At 37.9% G+C, this 27562-nt stretch overlaps 1 protein-coding gene across 2 annotated transcripts in view; it reads right to left on the bottom strand.

The window, feature by feature from the left end:
- LOC121917303 (laminin subunit alpha-1-like) overlaps positions 1-27562 on the bottom strand; it is a 124148-nt gene that overhangs the window by 32174 nt on the left and 64412 nt on the right. For both annotated transcript variants that reach the window (XM_042443152.1, XM_042443153.1), the window contains 22 exons: positions 26431-26537; positions 25233-25413; positions 23862-23998; positions 22614-22850; positions 21708-21851; positions 20465-20644; positions 18666-18851; positions 17950-18077; positions 16698-16818; positions 16456-16578; positions 15616-15737; positions 14696-14782; positions 14004-14197; positions 12709-12851; positions 10116-10214; positions 8582-8693; positions 8269-8431; positions 6935-7145; positions 5017-5133; positions 4773-4936; positions 2259-2397; positions 419-512 (listed from right to left, as the gene is read on the bottom strand). In XM_042443152.1, coding sequence (XP_042299086.1) covers positions 419-512; positions 2259-2397; positions 4773-4936; positions 5017-5133; positions 6935-7145; positions 8269-8431; positions 8582-8693; positions 10116-10214; positions 12709-12851; positions 14004-14197; positions 14696-14782; positions 15616-15737; positions 16456-16578; positions 16698-16818; positions 17950-18077; positions 18666-18851; positions 20465-20644; positions 21708-21851; positions 22614-22850; positions 23862-23998; positions 25233-25413; positions 26431-26537 — 3189 coding nt within the window. The remainder of the gene's footprint in view (positions 1-418; positions 513-2258; positions 2398-4772; positions 4937-5016; positions 5134-6934; positions 7146-8268; positions 8432-8581; positions 8694-10115; positions 10215-12708; positions 12852-14003; positions 14198-14695; positions 14783-15615; positions 15738-16455; positions 16579-16697; positions 16819-17949; positions 18078-18665; positions 18852-20464; positions 20645-21707; positions 21852-22613; positions 22851-23861; positions 23999-25232; positions 25414-26430; positions 26538-27562) is intronic.

The raw sequence follows: 27562 nt of genomic DNA on the forward strand, positions 1-27562 counted from the left end.
TTCACCTTAGGACTGCCATTAAGTCAGAAATGACTTGGAGGTTAACAAGAGAACAAAATCCCAATAAATCAACCTATTTATCAACATATAATTATAATAATAACAATAAATCAACATATTTAGAATAGATCTAGAGATCATAAATTCATATAATCATCATCATCATCATCATCATCATCATCATCATAAATTCAATGCTTATTTGCAAGGCTGGATCACATTTTTAAAAAAGCTAATTCATTTTTTTAAAATAAATTGTATGTCTTACCAAAAAAAAGGCAAAAAAAAAAATACAAAAAAAAAACCAAGCTAACCGCAAACAAATACTTTCCTCAAATGGTCTAAATGGCCAATCACATCCCCCAAACCAGAAGTAGGCTAATATGACTCTATTTGGGGGGTTTCTGAAGATGCTTACCTTCATACTTCTTGTGCAAGCTTTTGGCTTCAGTTAATAACTTGGAGCTAGGCTGAAGAACATTTTTCTCAGTAGAATTAAAGGATTCTTTTGACTTCAAACAACCAAACAAGAAGGAAACATTGTTATATTTATCCCCTCAAAACAGTAAAAAACAAACAAACAAACCTATTTTTGCCCTTATTTTGCGGCGAGGGACCATTACTAGTTAGGATACCAGAAGTGTTTATGTGAGTCCTTTCTTATGGATACATAACATGCTGGTTCAGGCCTATGATTAGTTGTACAAACAGTAATTTTAATGGAATGGGACGTAATAACCTTGGAGAGGAGAACACACATACACCCTGGCATCTCAACCAAATAATGATGAAAATGTATAGAAATAGAGGATATATATGTGTGTGTGTGTGTGTGTGTGAGAGAGAGAGAGAGAGAGAGAGAGAGAATGATTATATATAGGCATCCAAACTAAATTCAGTGCTTGTATATTTTCACAATAACTCAGCTGAGAAGCAGCTGATATGCATCTATACTATACTGTAGCATTATACATTATAGCATTATACATTATAGCATTATATGGAAATTACAGAATGCAATCCTACATGTATTATCTCTAACACAAATCACACTGTAATATTCCAGTGCCTATTACTTTAGATACATGTATTTAACTGGGCTTACTCATAAATAGAAGTACACAGGATTGAGGAGAAACGTTACCAAAATTTTTATGTCATTTCACAATCCATCAGGTATTACAATCAATCAGTGGAAACAATCTAAAGTCTTTATTTCGATCCGAAGGGAGAAGAGGGAAATATAAATAAAATTGTATTATTATTATTATTATTATTATTATTATTATTATTATTAATAATAATAATAATAATAATTTATTTGAATTTGTATGCTATAAATTTCATCCTATCTCTATTAATTCCTGAGAAACATTGGGCCTGTACAGACAGTCCAAAATAAAGCTGCTTCGAGTCACTTTGGAAGTATGCTGCTTAAATGATGCATGCGTTCTAAAAGGCTGGAAGCTGCACCAAAGCCTCGCTCCAGTCCTTAGGACTGGAGCATGGCTTTGGCTCGGCTTCTGGACTCTTGGGATGCATGCATCATTTAAACAGCATACCTCCAAAGCTGCTTTATTTTGGACTGTCTGTATGGGGCCTTTATGCACATATTGAACTTGGGCCCTTTCACACTATAAAGTTATAGCACTATGAATCCACTTTAACTATCACGACAACATCCTATGGAATCCTGGGATCTGAAGTTCAGAGAGATATGTAGAATTATCTATCAGAGAGCTCTAATGCCTCATCAAACTACAGGATTCCATAGGTTGTATCCATGGCAGTTAAAGTGGAATCATAGTGCTATAATTATGTGGTGTGAAAGGATGCCTGGTGGTTGTTGCCATGAAATAGCATCACTGTGTTGCAGTGGGTCCTTGGTGTCTGCTTGCTTTTAGTTCCAGGATCCCCTGTGAACACCAAAAGCCATGGACAGTGAAGTCCCATTAAAAACAATGGTGTAATAAAATGGTATCCTTTATATAAAATGGCAAAGTCCAAGTTTGCTTTTTGGAATTTATATTTTTTGTAATATTTTCAAGCCATGGATGGTTCAATCCATGGAAAAAGAATTGATAGATATGTTCCAAAGACAGCATACTTTCTATACAGAGACAAAATGTGGTGGTTACAGTCTAACCAAGGAAGATGTTCTAGAATGTAAAAGATGGAATGGGATGCAAAATAAAAAAAATGTTTTGAGTCCTTCTCAAGGTAGCACTTAGTGCTTAAGTTCTCAAGGTAGCACTTACCACAGGTACTGATTCAGTTACAGTCCTATAAGCATCACCTGCCAGGCTCTCAGCATTTTCAATTAGACTTTTAATGGTGGAGTAAGCATGGACTGCATTTGTTGCATTCAGAGACACATTTCTAACATCCAAGAGACCACTGCAGGAGGGAAGGCAGGAAATCACATAACCATTTCACATAAAATGTAAATCAATTAGAACATTACATGGTGTGAAAGTACAGATACAGCATTTTGGAAATCCCTTTGAATCTTTAAATTTCTAAATCACACAGTAACGCTTGAATACCAAACATTCCCTTTAATCCCTGAGGCAGTCACTAATTGAAATTCCCTTTACACTTTAGCCTTTATTTGCCTTAGTTATTTTCTTTACACTCCGCAAAAGGAGTGAAGTTGTTTACATTCCACTTCTAGTATCTTTGCCTTCCATTCCCTTACTGTGGCAATTAGTGCTACTATATCTTAAATGAAGGAAACTGCTAAATTCAGAAGGACTTTGACATTAGTAGTCCAGCCTGGATGGTTTTACAGGCTATGTGTGGCTGCGGAATGGAAAATGCTCATTGCTATGGAATCCTGAAATTTGTAGTTCGTTGTGACACACAGATCTTTGACAGAGAAGGCTAAATCTATTGCAAAATTACAAACTGAAGAATTCCATAGCAATGAGATATGGCAGCTAAAGCAGTGTGAAACTACTTTATTTTTGCAGTACAGATGCAGGCTAGGTCACACTCAACCAAAATATTGCTGCAATCAGATAACCCTTAATAATGCTATAGGTATGTATGCTTAAGATTGAAATTCCCTTTACTCCTTAGCCCTAGGTATGCATGGTTAAAAGGAAATTCCCTTCACACTTTAGCCTTTTTAAGATTTTAAGATAGATTTTAATATTTATATTTTTACTTTAATATGAATTTTTATTGACACAAATTGAGAATACAGAAAAGCATTTTTTAAAATACGTGTTTTTAAGATCTATATTTTTAAACAGCTACTACAAACTTTAGATAGTTTGTATACCCATCTATTACTCCTTATGTTCTTAATAGTCTGAAATACCAAAAACAACTAATATTTGTTTTAAATTCCCATAGTTAATATTATATCTATTATTCCTTATTTTCTTATTATTGGAGGTTCTGACACTAACCAAGCCAAAATCCACTACAAGTAACTCACAGGTATGGGCAGCCTATGCATATTGGGCAATGATCATTAGAGAGCAGACCTCTTTTCAAGAGGTGACACTCCTGCCTCACCCTCAGGCTCTTAGCTTACTCTCAAGCTACTGCCAATGGAGCTCTTTCTATCCATGTGGTACAGATCCTCCTTATCCTTGCCTTTCTTCAATAATTTCTGCTCTGGCCCCACCATTGGCTCCTCACTGCCTTCTTCAATTCTTCTCAATCCCATATTCTTTTACTTTTTGGTGCCTTCTGCTGTCTTACCATCTCAGTACATCACAGCTTGAACTACATCTTTAACCTTCCCTCTGTGGCTTTGAACACCACCTTTTATGCAGCCTAGCAGCCATCTTTCCCCCCCACAGGCTGCCCTTCCTTAGCTGTGCATTTGCCACAAGTCCCCAATCAGTGTTGCATAACATGGATGCTCTTTGCCCATCAATACTCTAGGTAAAATTGGCCTGATAATCACTCTTGTACAGTTAAAAAACAGTAACAATTAAAATATCCATTTATCTATATAGAACATCCTCTTTTCTCATCTGGCTGTTCCAAGAGTTAATATGAACTTACTACATGTAATAATACAGCCTTTCACTCATCAGGCCTTTCCCCCCTCATCTACTAAGATGATTCTAGGATAACAAAAATATCCCGTTATACTGCATGAATGCTATATACCAGTTAGACATCCTACTTTACTTGCATTTAAGTCATTTGTATGCAATTCATATTCTCAAAAGGTCTGTGGCTTCAGAATCTTAAACACAAATAAGAAGGTGATTTTTCCTGGGTTGTATATAGAACATCAGTTGCACTTTTATCTTTCATTGTATAGCTGGCCCTCAGTAACCACGGATTGTTCATCCACGGATTCAAGCATCCACGGCTTGAAATTATTCAAATATATATATATATAAATTCCAAAACGCAATCCTTGATTTTGCCATTTTATATAAGAAACACAATACTATCCACTGTATTGAATGGGACTTGAGCATCCATGGATTTTGTTATCCACAGGGGTTTCTAGAACCAAACCCCAGTGGATACCAAGGGCCCACTCTATCAAGTATCAGTTGCACACCTTTTCCCCCTTAAGTTATGTAATATCAGCTATGCCCATATACCTGAAGATATTTCATGCACTAGACTATCAGTTCTAAAAAATGACAAGTTGTGAGGCAGACAAGAAACACATGTGGAATGCAAATAGATCCTGAGGAATCTAGCCCTTCTTCCCATCACATGCAGCCAGCTCCCAATTTAAATGAAACCAATTATTCTATCATCTCCAATTTTTAAGCCCCTGGTAAACTCACTTGTCCAATGCACGAACAATCCTCTGTAAGCTAGCAGCATGGTCTTCTGTTCTGTAAACAAGATCAAGAGCTCCTCGAGTGGATATCTGCTTTACCAGGTTATCCACATGTTGTCTCAGTTTGTCATTCCATAGCATCAGTCCATCCCGGTGGATTTCTAGACTCTAAAATATTCAAAGTTACTAAAATTTGAACCATGATAATTGACAATGTCAAATCAGTACTTGAGTGTGTATATACTTACAGATGTAGAGTTAATTACACGTTTAGCAATGGTGGCAGCAGCATCCACCTGTACTTTGCCCTCTCTGGTCAGCACTACAGACAGTTTCTGATCTTCTTGAATACTGCTCTTTTTATTCTATAGGGGGGAAAACTAAATACTCAGTAACAGCAGTTATTTTATATTCTAAAATTTTATATAATTCATACCCATTTAATTATAAGATGCTAGTTAGAGATATACAGGGATCTTGTAGCACCTCTGAGACTAAATGAAAGGAAAAAAATGGTAGCATGAGCTTTTGTAGACTTGAGTCCACTTCCACAGATGCACAGGGGTAGAGTGGAAAGTCTAGGGACAGACCTATATAAGCAGTCTGTAAGCGAGACTGCTTTGTTCTTACACACAACTACTTCACCTTTGGTAATAACATACACTTTCAAGTTAATGGTACTGCCATGAGCACACACATGGCACCACAATATGTCAACATCTTCATGAATAATCTAGAACAATGCTTCCTTATCTCCTGTACCCAGAAACAGCTCCTCTACCTGAGAAATTATGATATCATCATAATCTGGACTCATGGAGAGGACTCATAGAATCATTGAGTTGGAAGAGATCATACAGTGCAACCCCTGCCATGCAGGAACTCACAATCAAAGCACCCATGGCAGATGGCCTTCCAGCCTCTGTTTAAAGACCTCCAAAGAAGGAGACTCTACCACACTGCGAGGACGTATGTTCCACTGTCGAACAGCCCTTACTGTCAGGAAGTTCTTCCTAATGTTGAGGTGGAATCTCTTTTCCTGTAGCTTGCATCCATTGTTCTGAGTCCTGTTCTCTGGAGCAGCAGAAAACAAGCTTGCTCCATTCTCAATATGACATCCTTTCAAATATATAAACAAGGCTGTCATTCAAAACATTCCACCAGAATTTCAAGAACTTTCACGCTAACATCAATCTCAGCCTGGAACTATCCACAGAACAAGTTCACTTTCTGAACACCACCATACAGGTACACAATGGACATCTAAGCACCACACTATATCGCAAACCCATTAACCACTATACATATTTACAGGTCTTCAATTTTCACCTTTTTTCCCCCTTCAATTTTCACCTTGAACACACCACCAGATCTATAGTCCTCTGATACAATCGCATCTGCTCAGACCCACAGGACAGGAATGCCAAACCCATGGAATTATGAACATTTCTCAAACTATAAGACCCACCACATGAAGTAAAAAAACAACAACAAATAAACAAGGTAAGGCATATACCAAGGACTAATTATTACAAAATATCTTTCCTCCTGCCTTGTCCCCAACAAAACTGAACTTGTCACCTTATTTCCACACCTGAAGAGCTTTGCATTCCTTTGGATATTTGCACACACAGACTGATTAAACAGGTCTGTCCTGGACTTTCCACTCTACCTGATGCATCTGAGGAAGTAGGCTCGAATTTACAAAACTTCATGCTACCAACTTCTTCCTTTAGATGCTACAAGATCCTTCTGCATACTTTGAATTCTATCTAGATAGATATATGTTGCTATTGTGTGCCCTCATGTCATTTCTGACTTATGGCAACCCTAACGTGAACCTATCATGAAGTTTTCTTGGTAAGATTTTTTCAGAGGGGGTTTGCCATTGCCTTCCTATGAATTTCTGAGAGTGAGTTGTCCAAGGTCACCCAGTGGGTTTCCAAGGCCAAGCAGAGATTTGAACCCTGGACAAGTCTAGCATCCAAACCACTTCACAACAGATAGCATTTTAAACTTAATGGTCCACATAGCTTAAATCAAGTATTCTTTTCATTAATGCTAATACTAACATAAATTTTTCAAACAATTTTTCCTTAAATAGTATTTTTATACTCAAATACATCTATGGTAAAATCTCATGACACATACTGCTGGTTTTCTTACATTGCATTCCTTGAGGTTACTATTAATAAGAAAAAGAAGGCGGTTAGTCTCATTGATGTTAGTGCTTGCTTCATTTACAACATTCTTGGCTTCTTGAAGGCTGGTACTGTGGTCTGATAAGGTACGTTTCACGTTTTTTTGCAGGACCTTAAGCTCTTGTTGTGGTCTCCAATATTCTTTTTGGATTCGAGCTAATAATCTTTCTGCAGCTCTAACATATACAGAAAACACATTCAGTAAACCAAGTTGCTCATCTTCTTAAAAGCAGTAGGGACTAAATATTCACAGAAATTCTACCTGATTTACAATTTGCCATATTTTATTTTGGCATTTTTTTGCTTTATATCTTATACACATCCCATAAACCATAATGTAAAAAGGAATTGCTCATGATCAAATAACCTGTTTCAAATATCTGTTTGAATCATAGCTGGGATCATATGAACATAACTTGACCAGATTCAATATTTTGGTAGCAGTTAAGATCAGAGTTAGGATTCTATATTTTGGTAGCAGTTTATCTGTGATCTCCCTCGGGTCTCTTCTGGGAGAAAGATGGCATATAAATGAAATAAAATAAAATGATTTAAATGATAATCTAAACATGTAGCTTACTCTAGAGTAAGCACAAAGAACCAAAACCAGATTGCAACCTCATCACTCTGTTTTGCTTCACTGGACCATGGTCTCCACTTCAGTCATTTTTATCATCAAAAAGTGATCTATCACAGCAAATACTTTTTGTAAATAAAAACAGTAGGTGAAGCAGCCATGAACCAAACCATGACTAAAACGAGGATCAGGGACATAGCCAGGATTTTAGGAGGGGGGGGGTCCAGACTAAGTGCCACCATTATATTAGGGCTTGGGTGTGGCGGCACAGCAGCACACCCCATTCATTTTTCTAATAGAAGGGGGGTCCGGACCCCCCGGCTACGTCCCTGCGAGGATGGAGTAGTGCACATATTTAAATCTCCTATGCCTCCTTCTAGGCTTTTCAACCTGGAACTCTGCATTTACAGTACAGAACTGTGCTGTCCTCAAGATGGTGCCTTCCCAGCATTCCTTACCACTGGCTAGTCTGGTTAGACCCGCTGGGAGATGATGTCCAGCAGTATCTGGAGGTCTACACAATCCTCACAGGGCAGATTCTCACAATTCCCACAAGAGATGGGCAAAGTGCAACCCGCAGGCTGATAGCTCCCCACAAGGGGTAGAAAATACCCTCTACAGGCCGTGGAGGGCATTCTACCATGTCTGCAGGCCCTCTCAGTCCCCCAAGAAGTCAAACGTTTTACAAATGTGAGCATGTGGAGAAACAACAGTAGACTTACTTCAGTTCAAGAGTACTATTTTGGTGCAGATGTTTAAAATGCCTTCCACGCATTACATCCAACATGGTGGGAATCTCATCTTGTAATTCTTGTAATGTTCTGTTGGACAATGGGAAATCAGTACCTAGTGTTTCGTTGACAGATGTTGCCACTTCTATTAGTACTAGATGAAGACAGAAAAGCTCAGTTGGGGGGTGTTCTTTACTTTCCTTTGAACAAATATAGTAATCATGTTTTTTTTCTTTTATGGATAAATAATATTCTTATTCCAAAAACATAACTACTTGTTGTAGACTACCACTGAGACTGTTACCTGTAACACTTTCCTGTAACGTGCTGATAAACATAGCCAGCTCTTGACTCTTCTTTAAAGTCTTTTCTGTATCACTGCTGAGATGTTTTCCTCTTCCCAATATTATTGGTGACTAAGAAAGAAAGAAAGAAAGAAAGGAAAGAGTTTATTTAGTTGTTATCTAATGAGTCATTGTAACATCTGTACCAAAGAATAAAGAACACAGCTAGAATTCACTATGATTTATAAAGGAAACTAATATTATCTGCTGAAATTAATTAGATTTCTTCATGTTCACAGATTCCATAGGAAGATTACAAATACTAGTGTCAACCCCACATATCAATAGAACTATCTGAACTTTTATAACTGCTGGGCTTTGTCAGTCCCAATTGTATCAAATCCTTCATCGTTACCAAGTGTTTGAATGCAACATTTTACATAAGATACTGCTGGTAATAACAACATCCTAAATCTGTGCGTAAAATTATTATGTGATAAAAAGTCTTCTTAAATAAATATTTAACCAAGGCTACTACTGGCATATCTCAGTTAACAAAGCCTCTCACAAAGAAGTGTCTTAGAAAATATTTTTACATCCACCCAGCTCTCCCTTTTTCCTTCTGTCTAGCTGAAAGTTTTTTTTTTTTAATAGAACTAGCATTGGGAGAATGACAGAAATGGACTGGAGAAACACACAGTTTCAGTATCATGTTGCAGAAGCATATCTGCAGTAAACAATGCAATAACATTTAAGCTGGGAAAGAGCAGGAGTTAACTCTAGCCTGCCTACAAGAGGCAAGATAAACATCAACTGACTCCAGAATCCCTTACTGAGCAAGCATGAACAGCAAAACAAAGAAAAGGAGAAAATAGATTAACTTGCATATCCAGCTATCTCCAACATGTTTTTAAAAGGGCATAGATCTATAACTTGGCCATCAAAATGCAAATCATAAGAAAAGTAGAGTCTATTGGGTGGGTGGGTGGGTGGGTGGGTGGGAATCCCTGGGTGTATTTTAGAAGAAGCTTTGAAATAGTGCCTAGGATGTTTAAAATGTTTTTATTCACTTATACAAGGCTTACCTGACTTGGTGATATCTTTTCACCTGTGCATATTGTTAGTTTTGAATAAAAGGTTTGCTGAAATACAGTGGTGTCACAAGACAGGGTGTCACCCGGTGCAAGGGTGTCACCTAGGAAGGGTGCATGTTTTCCCCTTTGGCTATTCCATTGCCAGGTTTCCTCCTCGGGGAGAAAGCCCAATGATAGAGCAGCCAGGAAAGGTGAGCTTTCACCCCTCCTGCACTGAAGAGGGAGGAAGGGAAAACTGGGTGTTACCTCTCCTCTGGGGTGCAGTCTGAACCTCCCACAGTGATGCCACTGCTGAACTATATTGAACTGCATTTTTTTATGTGTTTGGCATGGGAGCTTATCCCTATTAATTCCACGTTATTTCTGCCTCTGGTACTAAAAATTCTGATAAACAGCTAATTATCTGGAACATGCTGACTTCATATAAATTTAGATTAAAAATTAAAGGCAAGACTCTTACTTCTTTGTGCAGCTGGTCTACATCACCTGACAAGGATACAAGACGGTCATGCATAATTTCTAGGGAGTAGCTTGGTTCTTCTTTAACCCAAAAGGACCCCTAAAAATAAAAATTATTGAGAAGTTAAGACAAAGTACAAATGGATATAAGAAGCTGCCGTACAGTAAGCCACTCCCACCTTTAAAAAATAAACCTCCTGCCATAATCAATGTCAGCATTATATGTAATGGAGAAGCTTCCACTCACAAAACATCTGAATAAAAGAGAAATCCAGTCAAAATTTCTTTTAAGGATGCCTTTAGTGCAACAACATTCGGAAGGTCACAACTGCTTATTCTTTGTCCATACTGATTGACAGTGGATCTCCAGGGGCTCTTTCACACCAAACCATTATAACATTTTGATTCTACTTTAACTCCTGTAGCTATCTCCTATGGAATCCTGGGGATTGCAGTTTAGTGAGGCACATTCTGGCTGAAACCTCCTCCTTAAATTGCCAATCCTAGGATCTCATTGAATGGAACCATAGTACCGTAGTTAAAGTGGATTGTAGTGCTATAACGGTGTGGTTTAAAAATGCCAAATATGTCATGGCCAGAAGTTAGATTTTTTTGCTTACAAACTGTGAATGCTTGAATCCCTGTATAAAAAGGGCTGACTGTACTATAAAGACCTATTTACTTCAATAATATTCATAATGTATTGCAAAATGTATATATGGTAAAACACACCACACACACACACACACAGTTGTGTTGATAAATGCATGTACAATTAACATGTACTTAATATTATAAAAATAAAGTAAGATATACTTATTATTTTAGGGATATATCAAAACACACATGAGTGAAGTGCAGACCTGGGGTTGTTTTTCTCCAGCTTGTTTCTGTGGCCATCAACCACTCTAGACCACTCTAGACCACCTGGAATGTGCTTCTTCTGGAATCGGAGAATTGCCTCTCCCAAGAAGCCCCAGTAACAGCACTTCACCCTTTAAATAGGTTACACAACCCCTCTATTGCTAAATATTAAACAAAAATTCACAAACAGATGTGCACTTCCAGCCACTATCACTAGTTGTTGTTGCTGTTCCACTGTCTGGCATTTTGGCAGTTTATGCCACCCCCAGAGGGTGGTAGGTACAAAAAAATTGCCTGCCTTTAATTAAACAACATGATCTAAATCCAACTGCCAATCCCAACTAAAGTATGCCATTCAAATAATGGGAACCTGTTAAATTAGGGCTTAATAACATCTCACTGATTTAACATGTCTATTATACTGGAGACATAACAATTGCATTTAGACTTATATTCTTAAATATCTATCATATAAGTCAATAGCTATATAATTCATATGGAACTAAATTGATACCTATCCAAGTTTTTGATTCAATCAAGATGTTTGATGTTTATTTTTTAATATGATATTAGGTTACAGCCTTAGCCTCTGAACACAAATCTGGATAGCGTCTATACAATGTGTTTACTCTAAGTATGACTTAGTCTAAATCAAACCCATAACATATTTCCATTAACTTTAATTATTCTTATTTATTTGTTTTCATAAGGAATGAGCAACCTATTGTCTTCCAGATACCAGACTGCAGTTTCTACAATGCCCTACTACTGAGTAGTACAATGCCCTAGTTAGGAATAATAGGAACTGGAGGTTCAGAAATATTATGTGGATCACAAGTTTCCCACTCTTGGTTTAAGATTATCAGTATTCATGGTGGATCCATCCCAGATCCTCCCACAGAAACCAAAATCTGCAGATGCTAAAGTTTCATTGTCCCCAATGGTGACATAGCCACATGGCCGCACCACCACTGAGGGCAATGGAACTTCACCTTTCTACCTCCCTTCTTGTCCTCCTTCACTCTCACCTTCCCAGCACTTCCCTTTGCTTCTCCTGCCCTCCTGGCTCTGGGCTCTGTTGCATGGGAATGGAGGGAGCAGACAGAGGCAGCAGAGGCAGAGGAGGGACACCAGTTCCCTCCGTAATATTTGAGTGACTACCTGAGATGGGTTCAAGAGCTGCCGACCAACTGCCATCCTACCCAGCCCCCTGGCCTCCCTGTGACATCACCGCCTGGACTGCTTTCTTCCCATCCCCTTCCATGGGTGAGAAGCGGAATGGCTGTTGCTGCAGCGGCGGTGGCAGCTGTCTCCTGACCAGCCATGCCTGGGGGTCACTTGGCCACCCTCATCCTCTTGGGCCACAGCCAGACATCAAGTGAAGTGGGGCTCTGGACTGGAGGGCTCCAAGTGGCAAGCATCCTCCACATACTGTACTGTATTTTACAGCTGGCTCTCACTGGTAGCTACCAGCCACCTCCACCTCCACCACTGCTCTCTCCACTGCTTCCTCCTCATCACTGCAGGCTTGCCATCCACAGATGCTTAAATCTGTGCATGGCATTTATGTGGATACCAAAGGTGGACTGTAACCCATCTCTTTCACAAAACAGGGTGCTAAGACTGGCATATAAGTAGAACAGTAACACTAAAATAAAAATAAAAATAAAAATAATAAAAAATAAAGATACTCATGAAACAGAATAAAAATTAAACAATAGCACACAAACCTTGTATTGTTTTGTTGTATTTTCTAAGTCTGACAGTACTCCATAGGGTGCCAGGACAGCACCAGTGAGATTTACCAAAAATATGGCTTCTTCAAGATTATCCAGATCATTTAACAACAATCCTGTGCAATCATCATCGCAAGCTGTAGAAACCATTTCAAAAATATTAGCTTCAGTTTCATGCACATATTTGCACAGATGAGTACATTAATTATCTAATAATCCTAAAACTAATAAAGGAAAGTACACAGAAGTTTTAAAAAAGCAAGCAAAAAGAAAGGCAACTCTTTAAAATTATTTACACACCAAATGTATTTCTATTTTTAAAAAATGTTTTAGGGCTGTAAGTATTAGGTGGGCTCTACAGGTGAGGCAACAGAGAAAATATCATGACAAATAAGATTTCCTGTGCTATCACTACCAGGTTTTGTTTAGCAGATTTACAAATACTATACCTTTATCTGCTTACTGAAATCTGCATTTTACTTTTCTAATACATTCTAGATGGGAAACACATCTTACTTCTATCATATTTTGTAAAGTACATTCACGTGAGAGAAAGTAATTGGCCCACTGCTAGTCAATGGGCTTCATGGATGAGTGGTGGTATGAACCTTATTCTTTCCAGTCCTAATGTAGTTGACACTAAATTGCTTCTATCCTTTAAAGCCATCATCAACTTTTATCTGCCACATTGATGTACTCACTCTTTTACATAGTGAATCCATCATCTCTGGCATTGCAGAGAAAAATAAACAACACATAAGCAAACCTCACCTAAATAAATGTATCTGTTCCAGACCCCCTTGCAAATACCAAAAAAGCAGGACCTTAAGTCCTGTTCTTTTCAATGGGTGCATGTGCTCACTTGCACTGCCGTGTGTGTGTGCACCCACTGAAAAAGCCAGGGCTTGCAGTCCATGGAAGCTCAAATCATGGATGGCAAGCTTAGGACTGCAGGAACTGTTATATTAAGAACTATTTTTCCTAAATAATACTTGAAAGCACCTTTCTACACTTGTTTTATGCAATGCTTTTTAAGAAGACAGAAGCCTTGATGGTGCAGTGGTTAAATGCTGGTACTGCAGCCTCCCATAGCCATAAAGTTGTAAGTTTGATCCTCAGCATTGCATCCTTCTGAAGGTTGCTAAAATAAGTACCCAGCTTATTGGGGGCAATTAGCTTACATATAATAAACCGCTTAGGGTGGACTTAAGTGCAGTGATAAGTGTTATAGAAATCTAGTTGCTATTGCTATTGACATCACAGTTTTGCTTTATTTCAAAGAAACTTACAAATACAGTCATTGTCCATAAGAATGTGCCTTGGTTCACACTCATCACATAGCCAACCTGCTACACCTTGCTTACAGACACATTGCCCAGAAATATGGTCACAGTTATTGTGGACAGAGCCATCTGGGTTACAATGACACTGCTGACAGCTGCCACCAGGTGACTTAGGATCTCCATAGTAAGTTGGAGAACACCTAAAGAAAAACAAGAGAAAGTGTTTCTTCAATGCTCTATCTGAGAACAAGGAGAGCAAACCAGAGAAACCTCTGGTGCCTAATAATGGTGAAGAAATAAGTTAGAAAATGGAAAGGGTAAGCAATGGATGGAGAGAAAAGCCAGTAAGAAAGAATTGGAGTGCAAAGAAATAAAGAGGAACAGCACTGAGTAAAAAGGATGCAAAGGGATTCTGAAGCCAGGCAAAGCTGATGCAGCTAACACAAAAGAAAAAAAGAGTTGAAAGTAGAGAGAAAGAGTAAGAGAGAGTGGGAGAAAAGGAGAGGGGGGATGGGTGGGTGCCTAGGGTGAGGTGGGAAAATAGCTTTTTAATTCAGATCGAATAAAAACTTTCATTAATACAGTAGCAGCTTTCCTCAACAAGATAAACCTGCTCATGATCCAGATCACATGCTTGCATTTCAGCGCAGGGTAAGCTGTTCAGAACATACATAACATACTTTTTGCAATTGGCTCACCTTTCACAGTACTGCCCTTCATATCCAATGATACAAGCATCACAGTGGAAGTCATTAACACCTTTCAAAATGCACGTGGAACTAAAGCTTGGGGAGGAAAAGAATATATTTTGGAAACAATTCATGAACATTCACTCTTCACATAGAAGAAAAAAGGCCAATCCTTTCTCCTGACATGCTAGTTTTCTATGCACAGGAATATTTATGCATAAAACAGTATACAGTACAGTGGTACCTCGGGTTACGAAATTAATTCGTTCCGCGGCTAATTTCGTAACCCGAAAAACCTTCGTAAGCCGAATTGCCATAGGCGCTAATGGAAAAATAGCTCTCTGCTGCCCTCCGGTGGCGGAAAATAGCGCCGAGGTTTTTTCGTAACCCGAAGAAACCTTCGTAAGCCGAAACAATAAATCCCTATGGGATTTTTTCGTAACCCGAAAAATTCGTAACCTGGGTAATTCGTATCCCGGGGTACCACTGTATTCAACATGCAACATCAGCATCCCCTCCTGCTGCCTGAAGGTTCTTACTACAGTATGACATGGAGTACAGTTGGGTATAAGTATAACTCACAATTGGAGTATGTTAAAGTTATTGTTTTGGACCGCAGTCTGCAAAATCCACAAGTCATAATGTGTGGCTGCAGGAGAGGGAGGATCTTCTAAAACTATAGTCCCAAACAGTCACTTTTCCAAGCTCCATCCGCAATGTGCATTCACTGGTTTGATCTTGTTCTAGATTAGTCATTTCACTATCTGCCTTCATTATCACACAAATCACTTCAACCTGATAATGAATAATTTTTTTAGCCCTTGAGAAATTCAGCTGACAATAGCCTCCATGATTCCTGCAGTACTACTGGGCAGCAGTGAGTACAATAACTGTAATTTTTAAAGATATCTAAGTTAATTTTTATTTACCTCCCAGGGCTTGTTCTTGGACACGCACACAGAGAACAATCATTGACAGATCCAATTACTTTACCGTAAAAGCCTGGGGCACAAAGACTACAGTGGTCACCTACTGTATTATCTTTGCAGTCCTAGAAGGAAATAATTCAGAAATGTTAACATGAAATTAAACCTCATATTTTTAAATGCAAGCAAACCTTAAAAACATCCCAAGAGGATAAAAATTCAATGCTATCGTTAATGTCAGAAAACTAAGAAATTGATATAAAACAAAGAACCTCTATACTGTTGACTGATATGGGGAAAGATGCTTAAGTCTAGAAAAGCAAATGCAGTGTGTGTAATACGTGCATGTCACTACAGGATAGACTAGAAGAAGGGAACACTCATGCTTGCTTCTTCTCAAAGGTTCTCCATATTACATCTCCCACTATTGGCTGTTTTCATCATCCTTAGTGGCAATTAACTAACATTAATTTATAAAATGTAAAATTAAGGATGAGGTCCACTTTAACTGCTCTGGCTGCCTCGTGTTGCATTCTGGTTTTTGTAGTTCAGTGAGGCCTAAGAGCTCTCTAGCTGAGAATTCTAAATGCCCTTACCTAAACCACAAATCCTAGAATTCAACAAGAGGCAGTCAGAGCAGTAAAAGTGGAATAGCAGCACTATAAGAGTATAGTGCAGTAATCTACTAAGTCGGCAGACAGGGGCCATCCATCCTTGGGTTTTTTCTTTAGCTGACCCCCATGTGAGCCACACTGGGAGCCTTTTCCATTGAAGAATGAGCCCACTGAACTCTCACTTTTTGACACCATGACAAAATAAACCTAACAATGAGAGTTCACATACCAAACACTTTCCAGTTTTTGGGTCACAGGTATCACTGTGGTTGTTGCACTCGCATGGCATACAAGAGGAGTATTTCAAGTGCACACCTGTATGTTTCTCCCTGTAGTATCCTGGTGCACAGTCCTGTATGCAGGGGAAAGGTGGGGAAAAGTAGAATTCAATAGAACTTGCTTATTAAGCAGGCATATTAAAAGAACTGTTAAGATCTTTTCCTTGACATAAATCGTTTGCTAATAACCTACCTGACATGAGAGTCCTGCATAACCTACAGGGCACAGGCATTTCTCAATATGAAAAGCTGTGTCTCTAGTGAAGGGTGCATCATCAGCTTTCACAGCAATGTCCATGGAGACATTTGCAATTCTGTCACATATTTGAAAAAACAAACAAAAATAACTGGTTACAATTTTCTAGTAGTTGGCATGATACAGGTTTATGGCTCTTGTGATTTAGCTACAAAATTAAAATGCTGAACTATATGAAAGTTAAAGTTTTGTATTCTGGGGTAATGGCAGGCAATGAATTTTCATAAAGTTATATATTTAGCAGATAGTACATATACACACATGTACTGTATATGGGAAGGCAACATGAAAAAACAACAACAACATATATGTGTCATTCTCTATTACAGTCAGCCATCCATATTCAAGGATACTTTATTCATGGATTTAAGCATCCATGGCTTGTAAATATTCCCAAAAAATATAAATTCCAGAAAGCAAATCTTGATTTTGCCATTTTATCTAAGGAACTCCATTTTACTGTGCCATTGTATTTAATGAGACTTGAGTATCCACAGATTTGGGTATCCCCAGGGGGTCCTAGGACCAAACCCCAACAGATACGAAGGATGCACCGTATATCATAATTTGATGTACATCATAAATTGATGTAGAGCAACAATTACATTTTGCATATACTAGACATTTCAGAATTCTCTTAATTTAAATATTAGCTTCTTAGAAAATAACACAAACCTAGCCCCAAAGAATGTTTCACACACTTGAGCACATGCCAGTTCCCCTTACAATCTTTTTTATTTTATTATTTTTGGAAGAATGTAAGTTTGAGGGCAGGAAACTGCCAAATCAACAACTGTAAACTGCCCATGTAAAGCATCATGTGTATTGATGGGGCTATATAAATAAATAAATGATGATGATGATCCAATTTTTCATGCTGCACTGAAAACTATTATGGAACTGTTCATGATTTTATGGGGCATTTCAAAGGAGTAAAATCAGAAGAGAGCAGCACAGTTTAGATGTTTGAGTGTTAGACTAGAACTTTGGGAAACCGGTGTTCAAATCTCCACTCAGCTGTAGAAACCCCACTGGGTAGCCTTAGCAAGTCACAAACTCTCAGTCTCAAAGGAAGGTAATGGCAAATCTCCTCTGAAGAAATCTTGCTAAGAGAACTCTGATAGGGTCACCATAAGATGTTGACTTTAAGATGGAAACAACACCAAAAAAGTAAAGTAGATAAATGTACCTGCTTTGTTGTAATCCTTGACCATATGATGCCTTTATGAGAATGTATTCAACATTGCTCAATACTGACATGAAGTCAGAATGTGAGACAGATTCATCAGAAACTGAATTGAAATATTTCCAGGCACTCTATAAAGAAAAATATCAATGTAAATTAGCCATTAAAGTTCAGTGATACACACATGAAAGCATGCTTTTCAATTATTTACCTATCAAAAGCTTTGCTTTTATGCACCCTTGGAGTACAAATTTGTGCAAGGTTAAAAGCAGATAGCAACAAGGTATTTCAAACTCTTGGTCCAGCTCACTGTTACGAAGAAACCAAGACACTTGAACTTATCTTCATGTGCACTCAGAGCCTGGCAGACTGTGAGGGGCACATCAACTAATTCTGCATAGGCCCTTCTCATTCCCAACTTAGTTCTAAATGTAAATGCAAATACATCACACCAACTTCCCCCAAGAGAAAAAATATGAACCAGAAGCACAATAAAAATAGTATCTCATCACTTCCCTTTCATTTTGGAACAAAAATATGACTCAGAGGGGGTCCAGAACGGGTGAAAAATGACTCCTGCCAGAGTTGCTCACCCTAATCTACTCTGAACAAACATTGTGAAGAAAACCCCATGATATATTTGTCTTAAGGTCACCACAAGTCAGAAATTACTTGAAGGCTAACAACAACAAAACAGAAATACAATTGTTTATCCTCACCTCCATCATTACTATTTCTTCATCATGTCTTACTCCATTTTCTGGAGCAGGGATGTCCACATAGATGACATATTTACTGGTGTGACCCCCCTTCATCAGGATTTGTGGTTCAAGGTTTGAGGTTCCCATGCCATCCAGAGCATAAAAAGCTACTGAATACTTCAATTTTCCACCATAGGTCATGAGCTATTTGGAAAATGAATCATTACACTTATTTATTTATTTATTTATTTGCACAAATATTTCCTGGAAAGTATTCACTAAAATCTACTTTAAGAAGAGGTATCCACTGAAATTTAGCAACAAGTCATACTTTTCCCTCCTCACTTTTATTAAGACCTGATCTATAAGCTTTAGGCTCACAGTAAACCACTGTATATTGAAAATATGCACAAGTGGAATGAGCTGCAGTGAGTTTTGTCTTGCATGGTTCCTCTCATGTGATGCTGAGTTCAAAGTTTTTCTTAAATTTTTCACTATTCAGCTGTATCATCCAAATTGTAAGTTGTCATTAACATTATTTATGGTTTATTTAAACAAGTCAGCTTTGGAAATCAGAATTTGATGAAGCCTTGTTTAAAACTAACCATAGCTTATATTAATATCTGCTTGAAAGTTAAAACCCCATGATATACTGCGCCTAAGGGGAAACAATGCAAACACTTATGAATTCCTCCTCCTTGCTGTATGGAAAGAGGAAAGGAGATCACAAGAACTCAAAAGTTACTATGGCTTGTTCCCATTTGTGCATGTTGCAATCTATGCTGGTATGATTTAGTAATTCTCAGCTAAGGCAAATTTTATAAAAACTGTGACTGCTAGCTGAAAGTAAATACTTTGCAATATAACTTTACAGTATTCTACTTTAAATAATGCTTACACAACCTGATATTCTACATCAACCCAGAACTCCATGGAAAATCTCAGTTCCTTTAATTTATGAAGAAATCAGAACAAAGTCTATCGAAAGCAGCACCTTTCCCCCCCACAACTGGTAAAAAGAACCATATAAGCAAAATGTGAAGCCAGCCTTCCACTGCTGATGCACACCAACCTAAACTTCATTTGGCCAGTATGACTAATGGCCATCAATAGGTTTTCCAAAACAAATTTGTCAAATTCCTTTATAAAGTCATACTTTGGAGAACAAATTCCATATAGTATGCATTATGTAAAAAATTATGAGCAACTGTTTGAAGGTGTCATGGGAAACATGCCTTTAGGAACTTCACACAGTGCCATGGCTTTTCTTTCAACTGCCTCCCCATGTTTGTTGTTCTTGTATCTTCTCTATAACCTCTCTGTCTTCTCTTTACTGCAACTTCACCTGCTAGCGTGCTTGGAAACAACCCATGCTCTCCTCAAGGGCAGAATTCTAGTAGCAGCATCAGTCAAGATGACTTGCTGACCAAGGAGTAGAAAGGAAATTATGCTATGTATTCACATAGTCATGCTAGTGTAATCCAGTGCCCAAGAAAAGCAAGGCCACTTCAGTGGGTGACAGCAGGAGTTACCCCAAGTCATCACCTAGTTGCAATGTTTGTTGACTCAATGTTCATTGTTTGTTAAACCCAGTTTCCTTCATACTTTTGGTCTAATAATATGTGTACAGAAACAAATCTACAAGCCTCAAATGACCGGTGTATAGAACTTTTCCATAGTTTAGGTCTGACATTTAAGTCAAAGAATACAAATATCATAGCTTTACACACCAAATTTTCTAGATTGCTTGAGTCTTAGAACCATCTCCAGACAATAAATAATCAGAAAATAACAGTGACAGTGGCTTATGTGTTCACCTGATCTCCCTGGAACTGATGGGGCAGTTTCCAGTAAAATGGCTCTGCATTCAAGTGTTGTCGGACTATTGTAGCATCCATTAAGATATCGGGATACTGGGAAAATACACCTTCGCTAGTTCCAGTGAGGTTACTCTGAGAAACCACATACATAACACTCTGCTGTGGAGTCAGGGTTAGCTGCAAAAATAAATTAACAGGTCATTCCAATTCATAAATCATACTAAATACTTGTTCAATTTAAGCAGTATCTCCAACAATGTTTTTATGAAACAGCTGAAACATAGATCTTTTCATAAAACAACAATGTTTTATGAAACAGCAGAAACATAGAAGATATGGTAAACAGGTGATATGATAGCCCTCTTTAAGTATTTCAAGGGGTGTCTCACTGAGGATGGAGAAAGCTTGTTTTCTGATGCTCCAGAGACTAGAACACAGAACAATGGATGCAAGCTCGAGGAACAGAGATTCCACCTCAACATTAGGAGGAACTTCCTAACAATAAGGGCTGTTTGACAGTGGAACACACTCCCTCGGAGTGTGATGGAGTCTCCTTCCTTTGAGGTCTTTAAACAGAGCTGGATGGCCATCTGTCAGGGATGCTTTGAGTGAGAGTTCTTGCATGGAAGGGGTTGGACTGGATGGCTCTTGTGGTCTCTTCCAACTCTATGATTCTATGTCCATTAGAAAGGAAGCAATATAGCATATTACCAAAGGTCTTTCTCCATGGGCAATCAGTGCTCAAAAGTCTTCCAAAAGAAACTGCATACCAAAAGATAACAAAAAGAACTCCAATTAAATTTCTCATGTTCCTATCAGTTATGTCTTGCTACCTGAGACTGCTTACAAGTTAGGTGTGGACATCTCCATGGGTCACATGAAAGGAAAAAAATACCATAAATAAAAAAATAAACAATAACTCAAAATGAACCCCTGAGAAATACAGAAAGCTAGAAGACTGGAAGTCTATTTCTGATTTTGAAAACTGGGTTATTTTTAATGTTATTTTATGTGAAACAGTGCAAGTATTTCTGATTAAGAAATAGGCTGTAACCTATTTAAAAGTTGGGTTGCTGCTTCCAGGAGAAGCAACTCATGCTTGTTTATGGTCAGAAAAAGAGTACCCATGGAATGTAGTATATGATTCCAGGGTTACACTTCACCTACTCATTCAATTATGATACAATTAAATGGAAATACAAGAGAACACTAAACATAAAAATGAAACTGCTTTACTTACTGAAACTCTCACATAGTCTTCTACTTCCGTGCAAACCTCTGACCTCCCAGAACAGAAACATGGAATGCATCCCAAAGGATTAATGGCATGAAGTGCAAAGGTCCCAGTTTTGCATTCACTGCAGTGCAAGCCAAACACATTTTCCTAATGAAGAAAGAGACAGTTGATCAAGCAGTAGGCTTGAACAGTAGTCTGAACATTTCCAACTCACATCTTTGCCAGAATAGTAATCTAAACAACAATGACAAATGCATGTATAAAACTAAGTGAAGCAACCAGAGAGGTTCACATTTATTCTAAAGTGACCTATAATCTGAGAACAACACAAGGGATTTAGACAACTGTTGTATTTTAAGATAACTTGGTTGCTTAATTAATGTACCAATCTTGGGTATATGTAGTATCATCTTAGGCCTAATCATTCTCCTGAACACAGCATCTCTGCAATATCCTAGATTTGAAGTCTAAGTTTTTAAAGCTTAGGTTTTCTACTCCTAGTTTTATTCTGCTTTGACTTATTTAAGTACAGCATCACACAATATCCAATGCAAATAGCACAAAAATTAGGTACATTAAGATTGAAGTTATTTCTGGAGTAAATTACCCTTATTTGAGAACACTGTTGCAAACTGTTGTTTCCTCCTTGAACACATACTTGATATACTCACTACATTTACTTTAACTTTGCTTTGTCATGGAAACACTATCCATGCCGTGACATCTTAGGGCAGCATCACACAATCAGTTTAATGCTTTTTAATTTTTAGTGTGTGTATTTTTCCAGCAAAGTTAAGCTGAATTTTTACATCTTGACTCACCCTTTATTTTACACAGAAATTGCACAATGTTGCCTGAATGCATGTTGGGAAAACTATATAAACATATAAAAAATTCTAAATGCTTTACCTTGCACACACACACACCAGTTTCTTCCTCACAGTTACAGATTCCTTGACTCTGGTCACATGTGTTTGCTTTGCTCCCACGTAAATCGCAGTCACAAGGAACACAATCCGGATAGTCTCTATATCCCAAGGCACATTCATCACAGTTGTCTCCTCCATACCCATGCTTACACTCGCACCGAGCTGTCAACTGGTCACACTGGAGACTGACTGACCCTAAATCACTGCAATTGCAAACCTGAAAAGAAAATTTGAGAATTTTGTAATTTTACAAAATATCCTTAGTTTAGGAACACAGATAAATACTTATGTACGGATGTATTTTATGCTTTTTTGTGCAATCATAAGAACCACCTGCTCTTATGAGCAGTCACTGCACAAGCCTAATGTTTATTGGATATGGATTCATATTATCTGTGTCCCTGGTTACCTCAGGAAATCCAGAACAGCTTTTTATAACTAGCCACCTTAAATAAATGACCAACCATTCTACTGGTCTGTATTCCCAAATGGAAAAAAGAGGTCCAGTGTGTGGGAACATCCAGTGCCCAGTGTTCACCAATCCATATCTTTGACCTAGGCACTCATAATGATGACCAAAGCAGTAAGTAAAAGACCAAGAAGATGGTTCATCAAGATAAATTTTAATAATGGTCTAGAATAGTGGATCTAAAGTTATTTAATGTGAGAGAACATACTCCATGACGATTGGCTTTCAGATTTAGAGCTTTATCTTGTTTTAGCCTTGTTGTAAACTGCCTACAACCCCACATTGAGAGAAAGTAAAGATGAAAATAAAATAAAATATTCTCTTTGTTTACTTTTTCCCTATTTTTCTAATACATGGTATTGTCACATAATGGCATAAATACACATTATACCAATACATTGAATTAGTACATTCTATGTTTATTTACACAGATCAAGTTTCTGACACACAATTCAATGACTATTTTTACTTGGGGAAGATCACAATGGAGTAAGTTATTATTAAATTGCTTATAACGACTCCAATTGTTAAACGTTAAACTTGAGTGGACACTGATTAGGTCCCACATTGGGAGAAAAATACAATATAAATTGAATAAATAATTAAGAGTTTTTAAAAAGTGACAGAAGCTATACACGAAGGAAATGGACCTAACAGATACGTGGTTTTGTTTTTAATGAAACCATACCCAACTGCCACCCACTGTTTTTAAAAAATCAACTTTGCTTTTAAATAGTTCCCCAAGAAGCACTCACTAACCTTGCATCCTTTCTCTGGATCAAGACCCCAGAAGTTTTCTTCACAGAGTTCACACTTTTCCCCTTCAGTATGAGGAGGACAAATGCATTCCCCAGAATCTTCATCACAAGCATTGAGTGTATGAGTGCAATTACAAGCTACAAGGTAAAAAGAAAAATGAAACAAGCAGCTTCTTTTGCAACTACTGTCAGACTGAGAGAATGTACTATTTTCACTTTTAGCTGAGATAGTAACCAAGTCATCACCTTAAAAACAGTTCCTGCCCTTCTTTTCCAGTGTCTTGATAGACACAACAAGAAACTCTACTGTGGCCACACACAACAAAATATTCTTGCAAGTAGCTACACAACTCAACCTGCCACCTGACTGCTCTCTTCTATTTTTTCCACTGCATTTTCCTTCATCTTACTCACTTCTTGTATCTTTCACCTAATTTCATAATGGGAAAAACAAAGGCAAAGCACAGAAATGTTAACTTTTGGGCCACAAACTTCAAAATGACCCCATCCTGAATTACCAGTTTACAATGACTGATAACTATTTTTGTTAAAAAAAAGGGTGGGGTACACTGGTTTGGTTCCTTGTTAGTTCCTAAATAGAGCAAACCAACTGAATCAAACTTGACCCACCATTAAACAACTGATTCAATGGGTCCACTCTTGTAAGAATTAATCAAAAGGATTCAGGCTACAGCACCTATGTCATAACACATCAATCAACAGTAAAAGCAATGTTATTCCCTAAAAGCAACCACTTCCAGTCTTAGAGTTATTGACAGGGCTTTCTCTGTAGCAGAGCCCCAAGTGTGGAACTCTCTCCCAATGGATGTCATGCTGGTTCCATCACTCATGAATTTCCACTGGGCAGTGAAAACTGTGCTATTTTCTTGGCCTTTGAATCTTTAAAATTAAAGGTGTTCTTTGTGGTAGATTTTTTCTTGTTTTAGAACTGTTTTTAAAGAGACATTTGAAGTGCTTTAGTTGGTTTTTAGTTATTTATTTGATGTTTTTAACTGTTTTTATCCATTGTGCATGGTCTTAGAGACCCAGTGGGTTAGGAAGGGATAGATGAATGCCTTAAACAAATAATATCTAAGCAGTCCTTAGCCCAAATGACAAAAGAAAAAACTGGCACAGGAACCATTTCCATCAGCCCAAATCTTTATTCAAACAGTGAAATTAATTGGATTCCCATTTCAGACAAAAGTCCATCAGAAATGCTTTGATACTGCTTGGCTGACCCAGCTTTGAAAATATGTGCTAAACAGCCCCCCCAGCTGACCTTTCCTGTGGTGTAACATAAAGCACTTTTTGAAAGAAAATCCATGCCATTTAAGAAACTGCCATGACCAGATTATGTGCTGTATCTTACGTGTGCAACCACCATCCTGGAATGCATAAAAACCATGAGCGCAACGATCACACTTCTCCCCAGCCACTCCTGGCACACAGCGACACTGTCCTTCATCATTACAATCCTCAGCAACTGAGCCAGCTTTACTGCAATTGCAGGGAAGACAGCCAAGTCCTGTACTTAAGCCATAATATCCAAACTGTTAGACAGAAAAGAAAAGCATTTCAGCTGTATTTCAGAGTTCACTAAAACAAAAATAGGTCATTGCTCTTGTTTTCTATTTTATCTCTGTATGCAATCCACTCCTGCTGCTTGGCTTGCATAAACATGGCACAGCTCTCTTTGGCAGCCTACTGGGAAAGGGGATTCATTCCACAATTTTTCCCAGCACAGAACTGTTGATTGCTATAGAGTCCCTCAGAAATCTTGAGAGAATATTCAGGAAAGAAAAACACTCTGATGTTAAAAGTCCTACTAGTAACTATCAAAGGTTGGATGTATTCCAACATCCAGATTATTTCTGGACAATATTGTTAAATGCTAGAGGCTGCAAACTTAAAATTTCACTTTTATTTTTTCTTATTCCATTTTTATTATTATGCATAGCTATTGTTGTTCAGCAAACCAAATACTAATCCCTGGAACTTCTGGGAGGCTTAAAAAGATGATTTACCATCCTTGAAAAATGCTTTCTCAGGAATTTCTTACCATTCCAGCATTAACTCTCTTGATGGTGGTAGCCATGTTTGGCATAAAGAGCCAGCTTTGCCCCATCTAGCCTGGTAAGAAAACCCTATCCCTGAAAGCCCTGAAATATAGGTTTTTAAGTCAAGTTGCTGTGCAATCTTGAAATGCAAGAAGACTAGTAATAGCATTGAGATATAGGTTCATTTATCCTCTTTTTTCCCATTAATTCTGATTTTGCATTTGACTTGCATTTTCTTCATTTGAAATCTCCCCCACCCTCCACTGTAATAATAAATTCATGTTGTGTTGAATAGATTGTTGATTTTTGTCTTGTTTGTATTTATTGAACTGGTTTCTAAAAAAATAAGTTCTTATCTTCCCACTTCCCCCTGCAAATGTCATGTACTTTGCTAATTAAGTTAAGATTCATTCTTAGACACTATGGATATAGTCAATTGCACAAAAATAGTATATAAATGAAATGCAACAGTAAAATCATGCACATGGTATCAGGTTTTTTATTTCTTACCAAACACTTATCACATCTTTGTCCCACCACGTTCATTTTGCATTGGCATAGACCAGTCTCATGATGGCAGATGCTGGAAACAGAGCTGTTCATATTACACTTGCAAGCTTATGTGTAAAAAAAAAAACAGAAATAAAAAAGCAAAAGATTACCAATTGTGACATGGAGCTATTGTAAATAACGTTTTCTTTGCATAAGAGCTAAGATTCTATTCTCCATGTTTCTACAGTCCTGCCATCAATAGTTTCAATTATTGTCTTCAGGCTTTAAAAAAGTAAAAGCCACGTACCAAAACTCAAAACACTCTATGAGCTCTACATAAACACTTCCAAGGACAGTGAACTGTTTTCAGACTATATGTTCCCAACTCTTCTTACTTAGGTATTTGTTACATTTATATGCTGCTCTTCCTCCAGAAAGTTCAAGGCCCTTTAAATTGCTTTCTTCATCCACATGTCACCCTAAAAATAACTACATGAGGTAGACATAGTGAAAGTGACTAGACTAAGGTTTCTTGGGGACAAAGCAGACAGACTAAAAGGAGTAGACTGAGACTGCTCTGGCCCTGATCACACCGAGATTGTGGCAAAGAGATGGTCCGCTCCAAAGCAGGCCACCACCGTGATCCCAAATGAGCTGCCAGCAGGAGTGGCTTTTTGCCGGTGGCTTCGGGCCACTTTAGGTAGCCTCAGGCCAGCTTCCAACCACATCAGAGGTGTGTGTCATCTAAACATCATGCTCCTGAAGTGGCTGGAAGCTGCTCTATTTGGCCCATCTGTTTTAGGCCTTGGGGAAGACCACAACCTAAATCACTTAAGAAACAGTCCAACTCTGTAATCAGTATACTTCTTAAACAACATGAGACAAATCTTCTATCACACTACACAAGTCTAAATACTCCTGCCTCATTATCAGAAACAAGTTTGACTGTATTGATAATCGTTTCCACAACGGATGAGGTCTGAACCTAAGACTTCAACCCAAAGATTTCTCTAAAACATTGCCAAAACATATCACTATAGTTTTTAGTGTTAGGGTACCAATCTATTAATTTTATTTATTGATTCATGTTATGTACCCCAATGTATGTAATTTTAGTAAAAGACATTCAACAGTAAACAAGTCTCCTTTA

Source organism: Sceloporus undulatus, unplaced genomic scaffold, assembly GCF_019175285.1.
Source record: "Sceloporus undulatus isolate JIND9_A2432 ecotype Alabama unplaced genomic scaffold, SceUnd_v1.1 scaffold_14, whole genome shotgun sequence".
Classification (NCBI taxonomy): domain Eukaryota; kingdom Metazoa; phylum Chordata; class Lepidosauria; order Squamata; family Phrynosomatidae; genus Sceloporus; species Sceloporus undulatus.